Source organism: Carettochelys insculpta, chromosome 1, assembly GCF_033958435.1.
Source record: "Carettochelys insculpta isolate YL-2023 chromosome 1, ASM3395843v1, whole genome shotgun sequence".
Classification (NCBI taxonomy): domain Eukaryota; kingdom Metazoa; phylum Chordata; order Testudines; family Carettochelyidae; genus Carettochelys; species Carettochelys insculpta.
The window spans coordinates 66,900,263-66,917,609 of record NC_134137.1 but is presented as its reverse complement, the minus strand read 5'-3'; the positions used below and the strand labels follow the sequence as shown (position 1 = coordinate 66,917,609).

At 44.8% G+C, this 17,347-nt stretch overlaps 2 protein-coding genes across 2 annotated transcripts in view; one reads left to right on the top strand and one right to left on the bottom strand.

Moving 5' to 3' along the window:
• The window catches only part of EPSTI1 (epithelial stromal interaction 1), a 100,320-nt gene extending 92,679 nt beyond the window's left edge, over positions 1-7,641 (bottom strand). The window contains exon 1 of the mRNA XM_074988373.1: positions 7,561-7,641. Coding sequence (XP_074844474.1) covers positions 7,561-7,580 — 20 coding nt within the window. The 5' untranslated portion in view covers positions 7,581-7,641. The remainder of the gene's footprint in view (positions 1-7,560) is intronic.
• DNAJC15 (DnaJ heat shock protein family (Hsp40) member C15) overlaps positions 7,246-17,347 on the top strand; it is a 49,647-nt gene continuing 39,545 nt past the window's right edge. The window contains exon 1 of the mRNA XM_074988374.1: positions 7,246-7,425. Coding sequence (XP_074844475.1) covers positions 7,324-7,425 — 102 coding nt within the window. The 5' untranslated portion in view covers positions 7,246-7,323. The remainder of the gene's footprint in view (positions 7,426-17,347) is intronic.

Sequence of the window (17,347 nt, the reverse complement as noted above, 5' to 3'; positions counted from 1 at the left end):
ACCTCATTAGCTTAATTCTCGTCACATGAACTTCAAAGTTGCTCACTTTGAAGTGGTGACAAGTAGTCTAGCCACGGGCACTTCGAAGTATCCGCACAACTTCGAAAACATTTTGGGAGTAAGGGCACTTCGAAGTTGCCTGGGTACTTCAAAGTGCCCGTGGCTACATGGCTTGCCACCACTTCAAAGTTAGCAAAGTTCGCTTGGCAAGAATTATGCTAATGTTATGCAGCACCTCATTGCTATTCTCTGATTGGGCTACTGTAGACGAGTCCCATGTTGTTTAAGACAATTTGCAGCACAATGAGATGAGGAAGAACTACATGTGCCACTCACTAGTCTAACCTGTGCATCACTTTCTTAGAGTAGAGGAGCTATCATAGAAAATGTGTTAAAGGTCCATTGAATTATAACAACTATGAAATATCTATGGAAGATGTTTCTCTAGGTGACTCTTAGACAAATGCGTTTGATGGACAATACTCCTTTTCCATAATTCGATGATAGATATACACATACAAAGAGGCATTTGCTGTTTCTCTCATAGCCTGGTGTTGGTTCAACAAGTTCTGTTTGCAATCAAATAACTGAAAATATATTTTGAAATCAAAAGTACAGATATTTTCTTATTTGACTTGACTTTCTTATACACAGTTCCAGACAGCTTCCTTTGCTTCCTCTTTATGTGTTTATTTAATTTAATTTTTTGCTTGCTTCTGGTAACATTTGCAAAAGACATTTCAGATACAATTTGTTATCTGTAGGCAGTTCTGATAAAAACAACAAAGTAAAGCAGATTTTCCAAATTTTCTTAGACTTCTGAATTTGAAAGTAATAAAAAAGCACAAAAGACAAGTAGATAAATACAGGCAGTTAAAATGTAAGACAGATGGGTATTTTTGTTGTGTATAAGCTAAATGGATCTAGCTTAATGAGGAAAAATATACTTACAATACAGGCAGAGATGCAGACTTTACTCACATGAAATAAATTACTCATATGAAATAAATTAGTTATAAACATACCTTAAAGGTTAACTTAAATAAACTCCTTAGCTTAGGCAGCCTAGAAAATTGAACTCTATCATGCTTTCTTACGAGACATAATTTTTTTGTTTCCGCCAGGAAATATAATTACTGTGAAAATAGCCTTTCTTTGTTATTTCTCCTCCCATTCCCACTCCTGCAAGTATACTTGTTTGTATGAGTAACTGTGTTAGCCACAGTCTCCTGGACAAATTTAGTCAGATAATTGTTCTGCGTAGTTCAGGGGTTTCACACTCATGGCCCAGGGCTCACTGTAGTACAAGCAATTCCACAATCTGGTCCATGCACAGGGGATTTAAATTGCCTGGGGGCAGCAGGTGGAGTACTCAAATATGTGCGGGTGGGATACACACTCTGGAAGATTCATGGGGGTGGGGATGGAATGTGTGGGGACCCTGCCAGAGGGGGGTGCCCACTGTCCCATCAGAGGGCTTGAGGTCTCACACTGGCCCTCGGTTAAATGGAGTTTGAAGCTCCTGGTCTAATTGGACTTTCTCTGCATTTTCAGTAGTAGACAATAGTTTTCTTCATTTCAATCCTAAATTATTGTAATTTAGCATTGCTGGACAGCTCACATATTTTATTCCAGAGGTGAATGCATTTCAAGTGTGGATAAAGAAATTGCTTTGGCTCCTTTGTTTAATGTACGTTACAAGGATATTGTGGTACTTATTTAGGTAATGTTTGTAAATGTCTTTTGTGTCACTGAACGCTTGAATGAATCCATATAAATTGCTTTTGTATCTATGGTTGTATGGTGAAAGTATTATTAAAAATATCATTTTTATTTGCTCAGAGTATTCATTGATCTTTGTTTGCTAGGTCTTACTAATACTATAAAGGAATCTAGCTGCTTTTGTTCAGAAGCATCCACAAAATTGTGAAGTTAGATTTTTGTAAATATACATTTGAAATATAAGAGAGACGAAATCTATATCCCTTGCTCATGCTGAGTACTGCATATATATATAATATAAATGGTCTAACTCAGCAGGACTAACTTGTGTGAGCAGGTTCCTCTAGTGAGCTAAGACTGCAAAATCTGACCCTAAAAATCAGCCCCTTTTATTCTGTATAAATAAATATATGGAGATACACATCTCATAGAACTGCAAGGAACCTTGGGAGGTCATTGAGTCCAGTCCCCTACCCTCTTAGCAGGACACGAAGCACCATCACTTCTTTTTTTTTTTTTTAAAGTTGCTCCAGATCCATAAATGGCCCCCTCAGATAGGCTGTGTCTACACTTGCATTCCTATTGCCCACCCATAAAAAAGGGGAAGAAGGATTCTTTTGAAGATGGGGTTTACTTTTGAAAGAGCGGTGTCTACACTGGTTTTCATCTTTCGAAAGACGCTATTGCGAAATAAGACTATGCAAATGAGGTGTCAGATATGCAAATTTGCACATCATTTGCTTTACCTCATTTGCGCACCTCTTTTGAAAGAGGAATGCAAGTGTAGACACAGCCATATTGAACTCACCACCCTGGCTTTAGCAGGACAATGCTCAAACCACTGAGCTATCCTTCCCCCAAAAGGTATTACCCCAGATGGCCCCCCTCAAGGACTGAACTCACAACACTGGCTTTAGCAGGCTAATGCTCAAACCACAGTTCCTCCCATCACTGGTTTGAATAATATCTTGTCCACCTCCAGCTTAATTTTTTTCTTCAGTTCCCCATAATCTTTTGTTTCTCAAAAAATAAACAACTGCATCTTCCCCTACTATTCCTTTGGTCTTGACAAAGTGCATCAGTAAGAGCCTCAAGAAATGCTCCAATTTCCTGAACAAGCTGTCCTAAAAGGCAAGAGTCTTAAGTAACTTTGACCTTTTTCAAAGATGCCTGTACTTTTAAATTATTTGAGATATACTTGTGCTTACTAATTGAAACAGTAGATAAGCAGGCCCATAGGCAGGAATTTCTGAGACATGTGTGTTGTGTGCGTGTGTGTGTCCTACTTATAAATGTGGACCAACCCTCCCCACAACAGGTCCTCCCTTCTTTCCCCACCACTGGCTCTCCAGTTGGTCCTGTCTCTCCTGCTCCCCCCCGCCTGCAGCCAGCTTAGCCCACCCCTCTCACACAGTATCCCTGCTGCCCGTGGTCACACCCATGTGCACTCCACTGCCTTACCTTCTCCTCCCTCCTACCTGCCCTGCATGCCAGGGTCCTGGCTGCCACACACCCAGTGCTCTCCTAGCTGCCCCAGCCCCAGCTCTCCTGATGGTGTGCAGGGCATGAGACCCGTGTTCCCTTAAGATTTTCCATCCTTAAACAAGTTGAATTTTCTTTTGGGCAGGTTAAAATTTCTAATGTGCAACACCACTATTGAGGTAGTATGTGTATGTGCACCACCAGTACAAATAAAAAAAACTAGATATAAATATATATTGTAAACAGCCCATAGGTGTGGAAAAATATATTAAAATAAGGGATAATTAACAAGGAGCAATGCTTATGATGTTTGTTTAATATGAAATCAAACAAAAGAGAAAATGAGCATTACCCTTGGAGTACCTGTATTGTCATCCTTTCTAACAATGCAAGCTAGTGAACACACCAAAATGCATATTACCCACACGTAAGCTTTAAGATGCTAAACAAGTCTAGAAGTCAATTACAAATACTCCAAAATTATGGGATGGCATTTGGGAGGCTCAGGGCAGTGCAGGTGCAGGAGTTGGGGTATATGTAATGCTCAGGTTACGGGACTGGAGTGTGTAGGGGAGTGCAGAAGTGCTGGGGGTGCGGAAAGGATGCAGAAGTGCAGGTTTGGGCAGGGTGCTGAGGATGTGGAAGTACAGGAATCAAGGCTGTGGTGCATGAGGGGCTCAGGCACAGTCTGTGTGTTTCATTCAGTGTCCTTACATGTGTCTGATACAATCAAGGATGTGCACAAATGATGGCTGCGGTTCAATCCATAGGTCACCTCAAAGATGACATCTATACGGAACGTGTGGATGTGCCTCCCTTGGTATTTTATTATGCCAACCCAAACATGGAAGATTCCCCCTATTGCCCTGAAAAGGGGCCTCAGTTTATCTGTAGGCGTAACGTGTTCAAGGCAGACATAGTCTTATGTGGACTTAAGGGAAATCCTCCCAACCAACCATGATCATGTGCAGGCCAACTGACTAGACTGAAGACCCCAACTGAGAGGGTTACCTCTGCTGGAAACAGTCAATTCTGTGTAGTCACAAATCAGAAAACATGGCTCCATCAAGTGTCTAGTTACAGATCCCAATTTGTGTTTTACTCCAAAACATTTTGCCCCAGATGGTAATCAAGAAATTGCCCCATTCCTATCTTTGAAAACACAACCACAGTTATAGCTAACCCCCTGTATCAAGATATGATAATCCAGAGCACATTGACATTTTTTGGTTTATATTCCCCTGCATTGGGATTATACTTAAAATAGCTACTAGCTTGAAAGGATACCTGCTTCATTCAAGTCACCAATTACACAGTTGAGGCACAACAGGCAGTTATTTGCTTCTTAGAGGAAGATGACCCAGAAAAAGATTGTTCCTGTAGAAGCCTTTGACCTACGTAGTGCAAGTAAGGGACTGTGAAAGTAAGAGTGAAGCAGCAGTTTAGAGTCTAAAGCCAAAAACATCATTTCTCATAGAAAAGATGCCTAAGACATAAGACAGTGACCATACTGACAGTGACACTTCCAGTTCTCATGATGAAAACTTTGTAATCACAAATGACATTTCAAAATGAATCAAGACACAGAAATGTCAACAGTAGAAGTAGATGCAGATTGTGCAATCAGAAAATGAAGTAGTGGGTTATCTCAATTGTTTGTTCATAGTCAGTTACAAATTGAACAGCAAGAACTTATGACTAGCACAGGACACAGTGGAACAACAGTGGCATCAGAACCTGATAACAGACTTTGTGAGAGGGAACAATCAAAGGTATAATTTCTCAAAGTTTGTTGTTTTCAGATTTCAAGCAGTATATTAAATGATGCTGAAAATCATGCTTTCCCCAACTTCTGACGAAAAAACTCTTCCAAAAGGAGAGATCTACATGAGGGACTGGATCTACTGGAGCACAGAAAAGCAGACTCTGTACTGTGCACCCTGTTTCATTTTTAAACGTAATACTTCAAATGTATCAGTACTGTCTGATTCATCCAGTTGGAGCATCAGTAGAGGTTGGAGAAAGGTGAAAGACCGAATACCTGCACATGAAATGTCAGTATCTTATAAAGATGGCTGTGTTACATGGAAATCAGCTAGGAGAGAAGCACTAGCTGACAGTTCAATTGAAAACTTACTCCCAAATGAAATAAACGCAGAAACTGACAACTGGAAAAAAACACCTTGAACACATATTGAATGTCATTCTTTTTCTTTCTGAACAGGGATTGGCTTTGTTTGCTTCCAGTCAACATATTGGTGATCCTACAAACGGAAGCCTTTTTGAGGAGTAAAGGGACTTCGAAGTACCCCGGGCACTTTGATGTACGGGCAGGTGAGCCGCGGCTAGACATGAGCTGGCACTTCAAAGTTTAACACTTCAGAGTTGCCACAAGGGGGAAGGGGAGGGAATTTGCTTAATGAAGTGCTGCATATGCACCGCAGCACTTCATTAATAAACTCCCGACACCCTACTCACCATCCTCTCTTTGAAGTAGGGAGGTAGTGTAGACACAGCCATATACAGTATCATATCCCACAATGCACTGCACAAACTAAAAAGGGAGTTATCCAATATGTTGAGACCACTTTGTTTGATATTAGATCTGAGTTGTTCACTATTGGGCTTTTAGATGTTCACCGGTTATCAAAAATAATCAAAAGGTTTTTTGTTTTTACTTTGCAGTTATAGTGTTGGGAGCCACAAAGAAGTCCTTAAAGAGCTGCATATGGCTCCAGAACTGCAGGTTGCAGATCCCTGCCCTAACTGTAAGGAGCCTCTAAGTGCTGCCACAGCTCCTACTGGTTGTGGTTCCTAGCCAATGGGAGCTGTGAGGCTGGCAATCAGAGCAGGGGTTGCAGGGAGTACCTCTCAATGCATAAGGATTACAGGCAGAAGGAGTGGGTAACATACGCATGGGAAGGCATTGCCTTCCCAAACTGCCAGTGGGTCTCCAGCCATCTGGAGGGAAAGCTGGCATCGCAACGCAGCTACCTGGCCACCAGAGGAGAAATTGGGGCTGTGACTAAAGCATGGCCACCCACAAAGGGCAAGAGTAGGGGATTTGGTGCAGCTGCCCATGAGGCAGCCCTGTCCTCCGGCCACCAGGTGTGATGGCCAGCTGGGAAGGCTGGGGCCATGCCACCTGCTGGGATGAGGGACACTAAGGGTGCTGTGGATGATCAGGGCTGGTGGCAGTAAATTGGGTAGAAGTTGGACTTAGCTCCACTGGGGAAGGATTGCAGAAGGGGGCTGGGCTAGGCCCCAGCTGGGTCTTCACCCACAGCTCATGGCTGCAGAGACCTGACTGCCACTTCCCAGAGCCATGCTATTGGACTTGTAACTGAGCAGTGCCAACCAGAGCTGCCAGGCCTCTTTTCCAGCTAGGGCCTGATCACTCAGGTGAGAAGGGAGCCAGCCATGAGAAGCTGCCACCCAACCCTGTTGCTGGCTTGTGGGTGGAGGGGGGCTGCTCTTGTAACCCTCTGAGGCAGTGTTTCCCAAAATACAATACGTGTACCATTGTTGGTACATGAGAGGATTTCAAGGGGTACAGGACAGACAATAAATGACTAGAAATCAGGAGATGAGCACTGGGATAGCACTGGGAAAGGGGTTAACTTGTAAGGCCAAAGTCCCAAAAGGGACATGCCACTCTTGTATGTTTGGAGAATATACTCATCTCACAGAATGTGAAGGGACTTTTAGAGGTCACTGAGTCCTGCCCCATCCCCTGCCCTCACAGCAGAACCTATTACCACCTTGACAGATTTATTTTTAAATCTATTTACCCCGACCAGCCCCCTCTGGGCTTGAGCCTGGGTTTAGCAAACCAAGTCACAAACCACTAAGCTAATTCTCCCCTCAGCGGGGCATTGGAGTACCACGTGCCCGTGACACCACCCAGCCTGCCCAACCGGAACGTGCGCCAAGCGCCACGCTCAGCTCACTCCATCGGGGAGGGGCGGGACTTGCCCAGGCGGCTGACGCCTACCGTTGGCCCCGCCCCTCACAGGAAGACTGGCGAATGAAGGGGGGGCTCGTGTAGTCATTTCCGCTCTCGGAGCTTGCGTGTCCCTAGTGGGCCGCTGTAGGGCGTTCTTTCTCTTTCGGTCCGTTATGGCAGGCGCTGGGGCCCCCCCGGAGGCTGTGCGCTACGCGAAGTACGCGAGGGGGCCTGGAGGCGGCGGGCAGGGTGAGCCCGCCATGGACCGGGGACTGGTGAGTGTGGGGCAGGACGCCCGCAGCTGTCGCGCTCCTTCTCCCCCAGCCGGCGCCCGCGCTGCTAAGAGGGCAGTTACCCCATCCGCCGGCGAAACCCAGCGCGGTGTGGGGCCCGCGCTGCACCCCTCTCACCTCAGTCCCGCCTGGCGCATCGCGCGCCGCCTCCTCCCCCCGCCCCCAGGGGTCACACGCTGCTCACAGCTCCAAGGGATCGACCGTTGGCGCTGGCTGGAAGACTCCTGGGGTCGGGGCTGGCCGAAGGTCTGGTTCCTGGTGACCAGCATGGCTCTGCGGGCAATCGCGCCTGTGTGTGGCGGGGGAATGCGGGCGCCCAGGTGGGACGGAAATGATGCACACCTGGTCGGGCAGGGCGTCAGTGGCTGTCAGTTATCCCATGGCTGCTAACAGCACTCCACTCCACCGGGGACAGCCAAATTGGGAGCCTTCCCATAGCTGTCTACTACCACGACGTTAAGTTTCATGTTGATTTAGTGATGGCCTAGTGCTTAAAAGGGGTGATTTTCATGCAGTCTGTCTCTATACATATTGAATAATAAGCTGTTTAGTCTAGCTAAAATATGTCACCGACCAGTAGGAAGCTGAAGGCAAACAAATTCAGACTGGAAATAAGGCATTATTTTAACAATGAGCTTGTTTAACCATTGCACCTATTTAGCAAGCATCATGGTGAATTCTTCACTGATAATTTTTAAATCTGTGTAGTGCAAGAATGGGCAATAATTTTCACAGGTGGGGGGCAGCTCCATGAATTTGGGTAAGTCATCAAAGTGCTGAGCTCCCAAAAGGGACAGGCTTTAGACTGAAAGGGTGGGCCTAGGGATCAAGATTGTGTGTGAGACACACACATTATGTGAGACAGACTTTGTGAGGCACACAGACTGGGGGGTATGTTGACTGCTGGTGAGATGTTGTGCTGTACAGTAGAACACCCAAGGTATGTGCATTCAAGTTTAACACAACTCAGGGTGGTGAGAAGCTGGTGCCTAGCTCCATGCAGCCCCCTACTCAGGAGAGCTAGGAAACTGACCAGTGCTGTGGCTCTGGTCAGTTTCCCTGCTTCTGTGAGGAGTGAGGAGCTGGGAGCCAGGCTGCAGCTCCCTGCTGCACACAGGAGATGGGAAACTGACCAGTGCTCAATGAGCTCATGGGAATAAGGGGACTTCGAAGTAGGCGGGGTCCTTTTCGAAAAGGAGCGCAGTCTGGACACGCCGCGCGGCAGCAAGGAGCGTCAATTTCGAAGCGCCGCTGCCGCCCGCATGCTGCTGAAGCGCTGAATATGCATTTCAGCGCTTCATTAGTAAACTTCAAAATGGCCATTTGCGTGGCCATTTTGAAGTTTGGGGCACGTGTAGACACGGCCAGAGACTTCAGCACTCTGTCTCTTCTGCCCATCCTCACCTCTCCCACACAGTTAGCGGGATGGTCCTCGTAGCATTTCAGCTGCAGGACAGTGCAAGGTGGGGGAGGGGTGGCTGAATACTGGCTGCCAGCTGTAAGTAAACATGCTCTACTAATAGCTGGAGGGGAGGGGCAAATGGAAATGCTGGGTGGACTGAATTTTGCCTATCCCTGATCTAAAAGATATGTTGTAGAAATTCTATGGCTTGTGTTATATGAGAGGTCAGACTAGATGTTCACAATATCTTCATGTCACCTCCTATTTGTGAGTCCGTTGACGGCTGATCAGCTCAATCCTGGAGCCATGGATCTTATCGCAGAAGAGGCAGGTGTTCCAAATATTCCATATTCCAAAGTTTACTGTTTGATGTTGACCACATGGAGGTGAATCCACTAGATGCAATTATCCAGTCAGGGGAATTGAGATACGCTATGTTTAGGACATCTTTTTCAGCCCATCTCCCCAAGTGGGGTTAGCAGAGTGGATCCTAAATGGGGTTGCTCAATTGTGGATGCAGCAGTCAGACTGTTCTACCACCTCTGTCCTTGAAGCAGAATGACTGATACATGCATCCATACTGGTTCATGACTAAAAGCTTCTAGACTTAACAATCCTGCTCTCATCACCATTTCCCAGTCACTGTAGGGCTTAAGTTCAGGAGAGGAAGATGCCTGTGCATGACTTCTGTAAACGTGGGGGGACTGTTGCATTGCAGCCACCACGCAGTTCTTGACAGATAGAAAACTCTGGTCCAGTGGCATGGAATCCACGATACCTGGGAGTCTCCTGTCCACTGCAGCCTTCATCCTCCTTCACAGCAGTTGTAGCATTACCTCTGCTATCCTTTGCTTGGTCTGCCTTTGAGGACTTTTAAGATCATTCTTTGTCTAGATCCTCCCACTTTATCTTGTCACCATGAGTCACCCTGCTGGGAGTATGAGACTCCCTGTGGCATTGCTCTCAGGTTCACTGGAACACACGAGCCCACTCACCATAAAAAGGTGACAATCCAGAGAGTAGGTTTAGGTACTATACAGTATAGTTAAGACTCTGTCAGTATCTATATGTTATTTCTGTTTACCTGTGTTTCTAATGCAATGGGGAAACTCTCACTTAAAACTGGGAGGTGTGAAATTTTGTAATGGGGTGCAGCAAAATCGGCTGCTGGGTCTCGGGTTCATCCATCTTATTAAAAATGTTGAAATATATTACTGTCTTTGTGTCTGTATTCACATTTATGTACCCATCCATAAAATTTTATATTCTACATACTCATTTTCTTACAGATGACAAAAGTGTTTTTCATATGAACATAACCAGAATTTCCATCACTTTGGATTACATTAGACAGGTTGGGGGACCCTGCTAATTGCAGGGATGAAAATGGGGCCCAATGTAAAAAACTTGCTCAGCCTAGACTTAATATGCTGTGATACATTTTGCTCATGTCGTTATTTGTGTTGCTTTAGTGCAAAGAATTTTTCTACTATTGAAGACAGTATCAATTTTTTAAAAATTACTTCTGTATGAATTTTTCATCCATTGTTGTTACAAGTTACGATTTCAATAACTGCAGAGTTCCCCCCCATCCCTCTAATCTCTTCTTCAGTAGATTCATTTTATGCTTTTGACAGCACTTCATGTATAGTTAGTTTCACTGTTTTCTGTGTAGTCTCTCAAGTTTTTATAAGCCTGCCATCCATCATCATAGTAGCTGATTGATTTCCACATAAAGAGAAAAGCAATAGTAAAACTCCTAGTGGACTTGGAGACTCTGGTTCTTCTACCCTTTCTGGAGAGGGAAACCCAAGCTCCAATAGGGGTATTGCATGTTGTTCATTTGTTGATTGTAAAAATATTGTCCTAATAATTAGTCTGTCTTGATATGATAAAAAGGCTTTTTCAAAGAATGAGGTTTTGCAATATTTTCTAGAGAGGGTCGGACTGAAGGTTCACCTAAACAATTCCCTTTAAAATTTCATTCCGTAGTGGACCCCCTCAAATGTTTTTGTTCACAACTCTCACGTGCTTCAGTCTGGGCTTTGCAATTGCGTTGTCCTTGTACTGTCTCACATTGGTTCATAGAAATTCAATTAATGTACCTGGGATTGATATATCAATTGCTTTGAAGATTCATTTCAGAGCCTTAAAGTGACATCTGCAGCTGAGTAGGAACAAATGTGTAGATTTGACTGCAGGCCTTGTATGCTCATGGAGGTCCAGAACCTGGAGAAGGTGGGTAGCCACATTTTGTACTATCAAGCCAATCCACTATGTTCACTTTCAGCCATTGGTGCTGAAATGAGCAGTGGTGGTGCTGCTGCTGTATTTCCCTGTCTTGAAGCAGTAATAACTAAAATACATGGTTTCCCGCTTCAGGATGCGCATTATAAAAGTTGTTCCGGCATTGCTGCATTGTGCTTTAGTGAATGGCAGGAATCCAACTTGGAGAGGAAAAGTGACTGGATCGCTGTGGCTAGGCCCTTGTTGGAAAGGAGGGACTGACATTTTTCTTCAGAGCAGTGTTTCCCAATTTTATTTGGCCATGGAACACTTTTAAACTTGAAAGAATTTTGCAGAACCCCATTCCCAGGCTTTACTCTCCTTGGTCCCCAAACCTGCCCCCCATCTCTAGACTTTACCCTCCTCAGCCCCACCAATCCATCCCCAAGCTTTACACCCATCCCCGCAAACCCACCTCTCCTATCCGCAGGCTTAACCCCTCTCAGCCCCAAACCCAGCTCCTGGGATTAACCCATCCATGGCTTTGGCTGGGGAGCCTATGCCATGTGTGCCCAGCAGAAGGAAGGCTGGCACAGAGGGGTTTTATTGGTGGGGGGTGAGCTGAGCCACGTGCACTGGAGCGATGTGGCCACTCAGGTAGCTGGACAAGTGAGGGGCTCTCTGCATTTTCTTGTCCTGCTGCTGAAATAAGGGAACTAAATGCAGTTGGTTTAATGGCTGGATTCCTCCTGCCACCCTGTTGACCATTAAACCAATTAAATTTAGTTCTGCTGTTTCAGTAGGGGGCAGGGCGGGGAGCAGCTGAATAATTTTTATCGCAGAACCCTTATTTTCACTTTGCAGAACTCTGGGGTTCTATGAAACACCATTTGAGAAGCACTGTCCTAGAGTGCGGGAGGCGAAAGAAGCCATTTTTATTCAATGATGCTAATAGATCATCCAAGCCTAGTGAGAATTCAGACCTTTAGAAAAAGAATTTGCACTGATTCAGTGAATGAGGGTTGTATACCTTCAGTGAATGTTGGCAACAACATATTAGCTAGTTTTTCAAAAGTTAGATGACTTTCAGTCTTGCTTAGCATTAGTTTGAGTCAGCTGCTCTTCATCTAAGAGGTGATGTGCTGTAGGCTTTCTCATATGTTAATGTGGACAGTTGCATTAGTGGTACAAAATTTTGTGGCTGAGTGTCATCACCAGGGCCCCAGCAAAGGTACAATCCGTTATGGTCAATTTCATGTCCAGGGTTTTTTACATTAGTCAGTTTCAGTTTTCATATGTTAACTGTAGAGGTCCCAACCCAGAAGATGATGGGTGGGTGGAAGAGTGTCACATGATTATTGCAGGGGACTAATAGGATTGCCCACCTTACTTCTGCCCTGCTGCCTTCAGAGGAAGGCTGCCGGCTGGTGTTCCAGCTCTACAGCCAGTGCCACCACCAGCGGCAACCCAGAAGTGAAGCTCAGCAGTATGTTACCATATGTCTGGTTTTCCTAGCAGTCTTCCATCTCGGGTTGTGTTGTGGGGTGGGACATGACAGCTGGAGTTGTGGCCTCCCTACATAGGGGACAACAACTGGATATGTGGCACTTCCTGCAACCAGGGATGCAGAAGCAATTGCTAGGGAGGGACATAAGGGGAGCATCAGCCATATGACTACTACCCCAGCCCAGGGGAGGGCTGTTTCTATGAGGGTGCAGGGCCTGCGACAATTCTGCCACTGGCCGAGCCTCTCGCACTCCACCCCTTTCTCAAGCTTCCATTCCTTCCCTGCCTCAACCCATTCCACCTCTTCCCCTAAACCTCCTAACCCTAGCAATGCAACCTAGACTACTAACAAGGTGTCTGGTGCTGGCTGCAGGAATCAGTCACTCCTGCACTCACCAGGAGTAGCGGGAAGTGGAGTGACCCAGCCAAGGCAGCTTTACTCCAGCTGCAACTCTTCACTTTACACTGACTGTGAACCATTAATAACACATGAAGTTCCGCAAGGGTCTGTTTTGGGACTGGTTCTATTCAATAACTTCATCAATGATTTAGATATTTGTCTTTGAACCCAAGGGATGTCATTCTTCCTGTCTGTCCCAGGGGCTTAAAAAATGTCATTACTGTGGGAGCTCATATCTTCACAAATGCTCTTCCCAGGTAGGGCCAGGAGAACACCAAATGCCTGCATCTCTGCAGAGTCATTTGGCTGGCCAACCTTGCCTTGCCCAGATATAATGCCACTGGAAGGAAGCGTCTGCATTGGGCACATGGTGGAAGCCTGGCCCAACCCATGGGTGGGCGTACTTGAAGGTTGGGGAGCAAAGGGAAGAGAGGAGCAAACCTTGAATGAGGTGCGGGGGAGGGGTTGCCTCCTGGCTCATGCTAAGAGGCCAGCTGAACCTCCTAGGGGTGCTGGAATGATTTTTATAGTAATGATGCTGATAGCCCTGAAAGGAAACGTAACCATGTCATTTTGTACATCTTTTCTGGCTTGTTGGCTGTGAAATTTAAATACTGGACAGAGTTCAAGAGAGAAAAATGTCTTTAGATTGCCAACAAAATCCTGCATTTTGAAACTGACAGCAAAGTCACTACACATTCAAAGCCTGATCCTGCCAACCTTTAAACAAATGTAGACCAAACTCACAAGATGAGTTCCATTGAAATAAACAGAAGTGTTTGCTTTACACAGCAGCACTTGGAGAAGCAAGTCTCTTTTAATGCTAACCACTCCAGGGTTTAACACTGAATGAAATCCTTTCTGTAGTTCATGCTCACCTCCTTCCCACCGTTTAATCAACCCTAAACATTACAGAAGGTAAATTTACCAGAAACCCCTGCTCCCAAGGGGAGATTGTCTTTCCTGCTGAGTTATTTTGCCCTCTTCTGAACAGTTTTGCCCAAGGGTTGGGAAGGGAGGGGGAGGAAATTCATGTATTTGCCTGATAACAGCCGGTGCTAACCAGCTAAAGCACAGCAGGTAACTGCATAGACTGCTCTTTAGATAGCAAAAATACCTTCCTCCATATCTCCAGCTGCAGCAGCTGGAGCGAATGGGAAGCTAGCTGTGGAGGCTGCTTCGAAGCCTCAGCTCTGTGTGTGAAAATACAAGGGAATGTGCACAAAGTGCTGAAACAGTTTGGACGAGAGTTAAGCCGTAATTGTCTTCCAACCTGACTAAGCACTTTGTGCACTCCCTTGCATTTTCATGCACACAGCTGGGGCTTTTGGAAGGGGCCAGAAGAAATATGCAGATGTTTTGAGCAAGCTCCAGCTGCTTGGGGGAAAGGGGTGGAGCTGAGCACCCTCCTGTACCTATGAAAATAGTCTTATATGCTGGAGGTCGCTGACCCCTGTAGTAGAGGCTTGTTGTTTTCTCTCATCCCTTCATTGAATGGACTATCACAGAATTATTCTGTGTATTCACTGAGGGGGAGTAGTAATCTGGTTTAATCTGCATTGAGAGATTCGTCTTTGATATCAGGAAAAACTTTCTAACCCCAGGGAGTGTCAAGAATTGGAATAGGTTTCCAAGGGAGGAAGTGGAATTCCTGTTGATGGAGGTTTAGAAGAAGAGTTTTGGAAACATCTGTTACCAGAGGTGCCAACTCTGTGAGTGGTCCAGGGCTGGAAGACCCATGGAAAAAGGAGTGAGTGCTCCATTCCTGCTAACAGCCATGTGGCTCAGTACGTATCCCTCCCACTCAGCGCTGCCAGCTGTTAGCCGACTGATCAGCACCTCCCCTCCCTTCCCAGGCCTCTTGCCTGTCATGACTCAGCTGTTTTGCGATGTACAGAAGGTGCACATAGCCATGGATAAGCTTGGGTAGGTCACAGCCTCCCACTTAGCATGTAACCAGACCCACTTAAATTGTGAGGAAGACGATGGGAAGCACGTACAATCCACAGGCTAGGACTCCCATCTGTGGCTCAGTATCTGTTTGCCTGGCTGTGACCTTCTTACACTGTACGCTGATGGTTGTCTACAGTCCCGGCACCTGGAGTATGCCTAGCATGGGTCTAGACGGGGCTAATACTGGGGCCAGAGACAGGGGCAGCAGCATGGGATGCTGGAAGAAAAGGGAGGTGGGTGCACAGACACTGCTGCTATTGGGAGAGGTGAGTGGAGCTTGAGCCCCAGAAGGGCCCTCTTCCACCCTATGGGCATGCTATGCAGCTTGTGCACCCGGCAGCTTAATTGCCAGGTGAATGGTAAAGGTGGGTAAAGCCTAGCTGGCTCTCCCTCCAGACTCTCTCATCATTGCCTTCCTACCCAGTTTTCTAGCCCTAGTTATGTTGGGGCAGGATGGAGACTTGAAGGAAGAGGTGGAACAGGGAGATGGAAGAAGTGAGCGGGGGAGGGGAGTTGAGGAAGGGATGGAGTGAGGTGTGTGACATGGTCCAGAGCAGGGAGTCAAGGCTCCCAGTAACCTGTTAAGTCAGCACCTATTTTTTATGTCTGCTCTAGGTATAGTTGGCCCTGCCTCACTCAGCACAGTGTGATGAACTGTGCTAGATGTTGTCTTGAGCCCCTTTCTGGCCCTTTGTTTCTGTGATTTGTATTGCATTAACAACAGAAAGAGTAGATTGAGAATCTGTGGAAATATGAATTAAATTATTGCATCTTTTTGTTCCGTTATAGAAAAAAAGCTGTTAAATAATACCTCTGTAAAGGATTATGAGTTAGCCTCTAAAAACTTGTCTTTATGAAGTTATTTGAATTGATGCATTGGAAATAACATTTATTTGGGAGGTAGCTATTTTTTTCATCCTTTATTTCGTTAACAGTGTGGTTTGTCATGTCTGAAACAGCCTTTTTAATCTCTCTTCTACTCTGCGTTCCTTAAAAAATAAGTACAAATCTATCCTTTGCTGATCCAGCAAGACTTACTTCACTGTTGTCTGAATCCAGCAAGCTTTGTTGTTGTAAATTGAACTGAACAATAAGATAGAATAGAAATACTGAAATCAGTCCAACTGGATATGCCAGTGATTAACCCAAAAGAGCTGATTCGCTTAAAAAAATGTGTTTGGGTCAGTTCCATTACAGCTTCATACATCTTTCACGTTAAATTGTTTCTTGGCTGTTAAGGGAATACTTTAAATGTAACTACATCTAAAGTCTGTATTTTACAAATTCCTTAGCAGTATGCTTTTCAAAATGTAAACCTTAAATAAGCACACTGTTAACTCTTTGTTCATATGGTCACTCCTGTGCTGCATGTTAAACTCTTTTTTTCAAGCAATGAGAAGAAGAAATAGTTTGGCAGTTCTATTCTTGTACAACACAGATCTCTTCACCCCCTCGAGTACTAGTAAATTGCCTTTTAACATCAACAGGATATCTGTGCATTTAATTCAAGACTTATGCTTTTGATATCAATAATACTTAACTTGTTAGTTTCAAAGCAGTGTACAGACTGATTATTCTTTACTAGATCCATCTGAGGTAAGTGGGTACAGATGGACACAGAGGGCTAAAAAGATTTATCCCAGGCTACTCACTGAGTCGTTAGTGGTATGTACTTGGAGTTACTGGTTAGTTGTCTGGACCTCATCTTCTGTCATTTAGTGACACATAGCAATGTTTCATTTTATGTATAAATTTAGATTAATCTTAGGTCGTATGGAGAAATACAGAATTATCAACTTAGATTTTCAGTGGTTTACTCTGTAGTAAAAACCAGTTTAGCACTAAAATAACAGATGAGTCCTGAATTAGTGAATGGAAGGTTTTAATAACATACTTCCATAGTATAGGCAAGCTAATTCAATTGAATGGCACTTTAATTTTTGTTTATTAAATTAAGAAATCTGTATGCAGTTTTAGCCAGCAAACTCAAAAATTACAGCACAAGCTGCTAATCAGATTTTTTTCCAAGATTCAATTAACATGGATACTTCTGAACCTACATTCGTAACTTTCTGAAAAATTGCATCAGTTGTAACAGTCAGCATTAGGACTGGGGGTGTTGATCAGCTTTTCTGAAAAAGTGAACAGTAAAGTGGCAATTTTACAGATGAGAATTTTTTTTCCTTATTCAACAGAAAGTTCCTAGTATAGACGCACCCAAACTTTGAAATTAACTTCAGAGTTAGGCACTACTTTGAAGTGGCCAGCAGAGAGTCTACACACATTTTCCCTTAACTCAAAGTTAACTTCGAAGTAGGGAGCCCAACTTTGAAGTCTTTACTTATTTCCCAGAAATGGAGTAGTGCCCTACTTTGAAGTTTAACTTCAAAGTAGAGAGAGAGAGAGAGAGAGAGAGT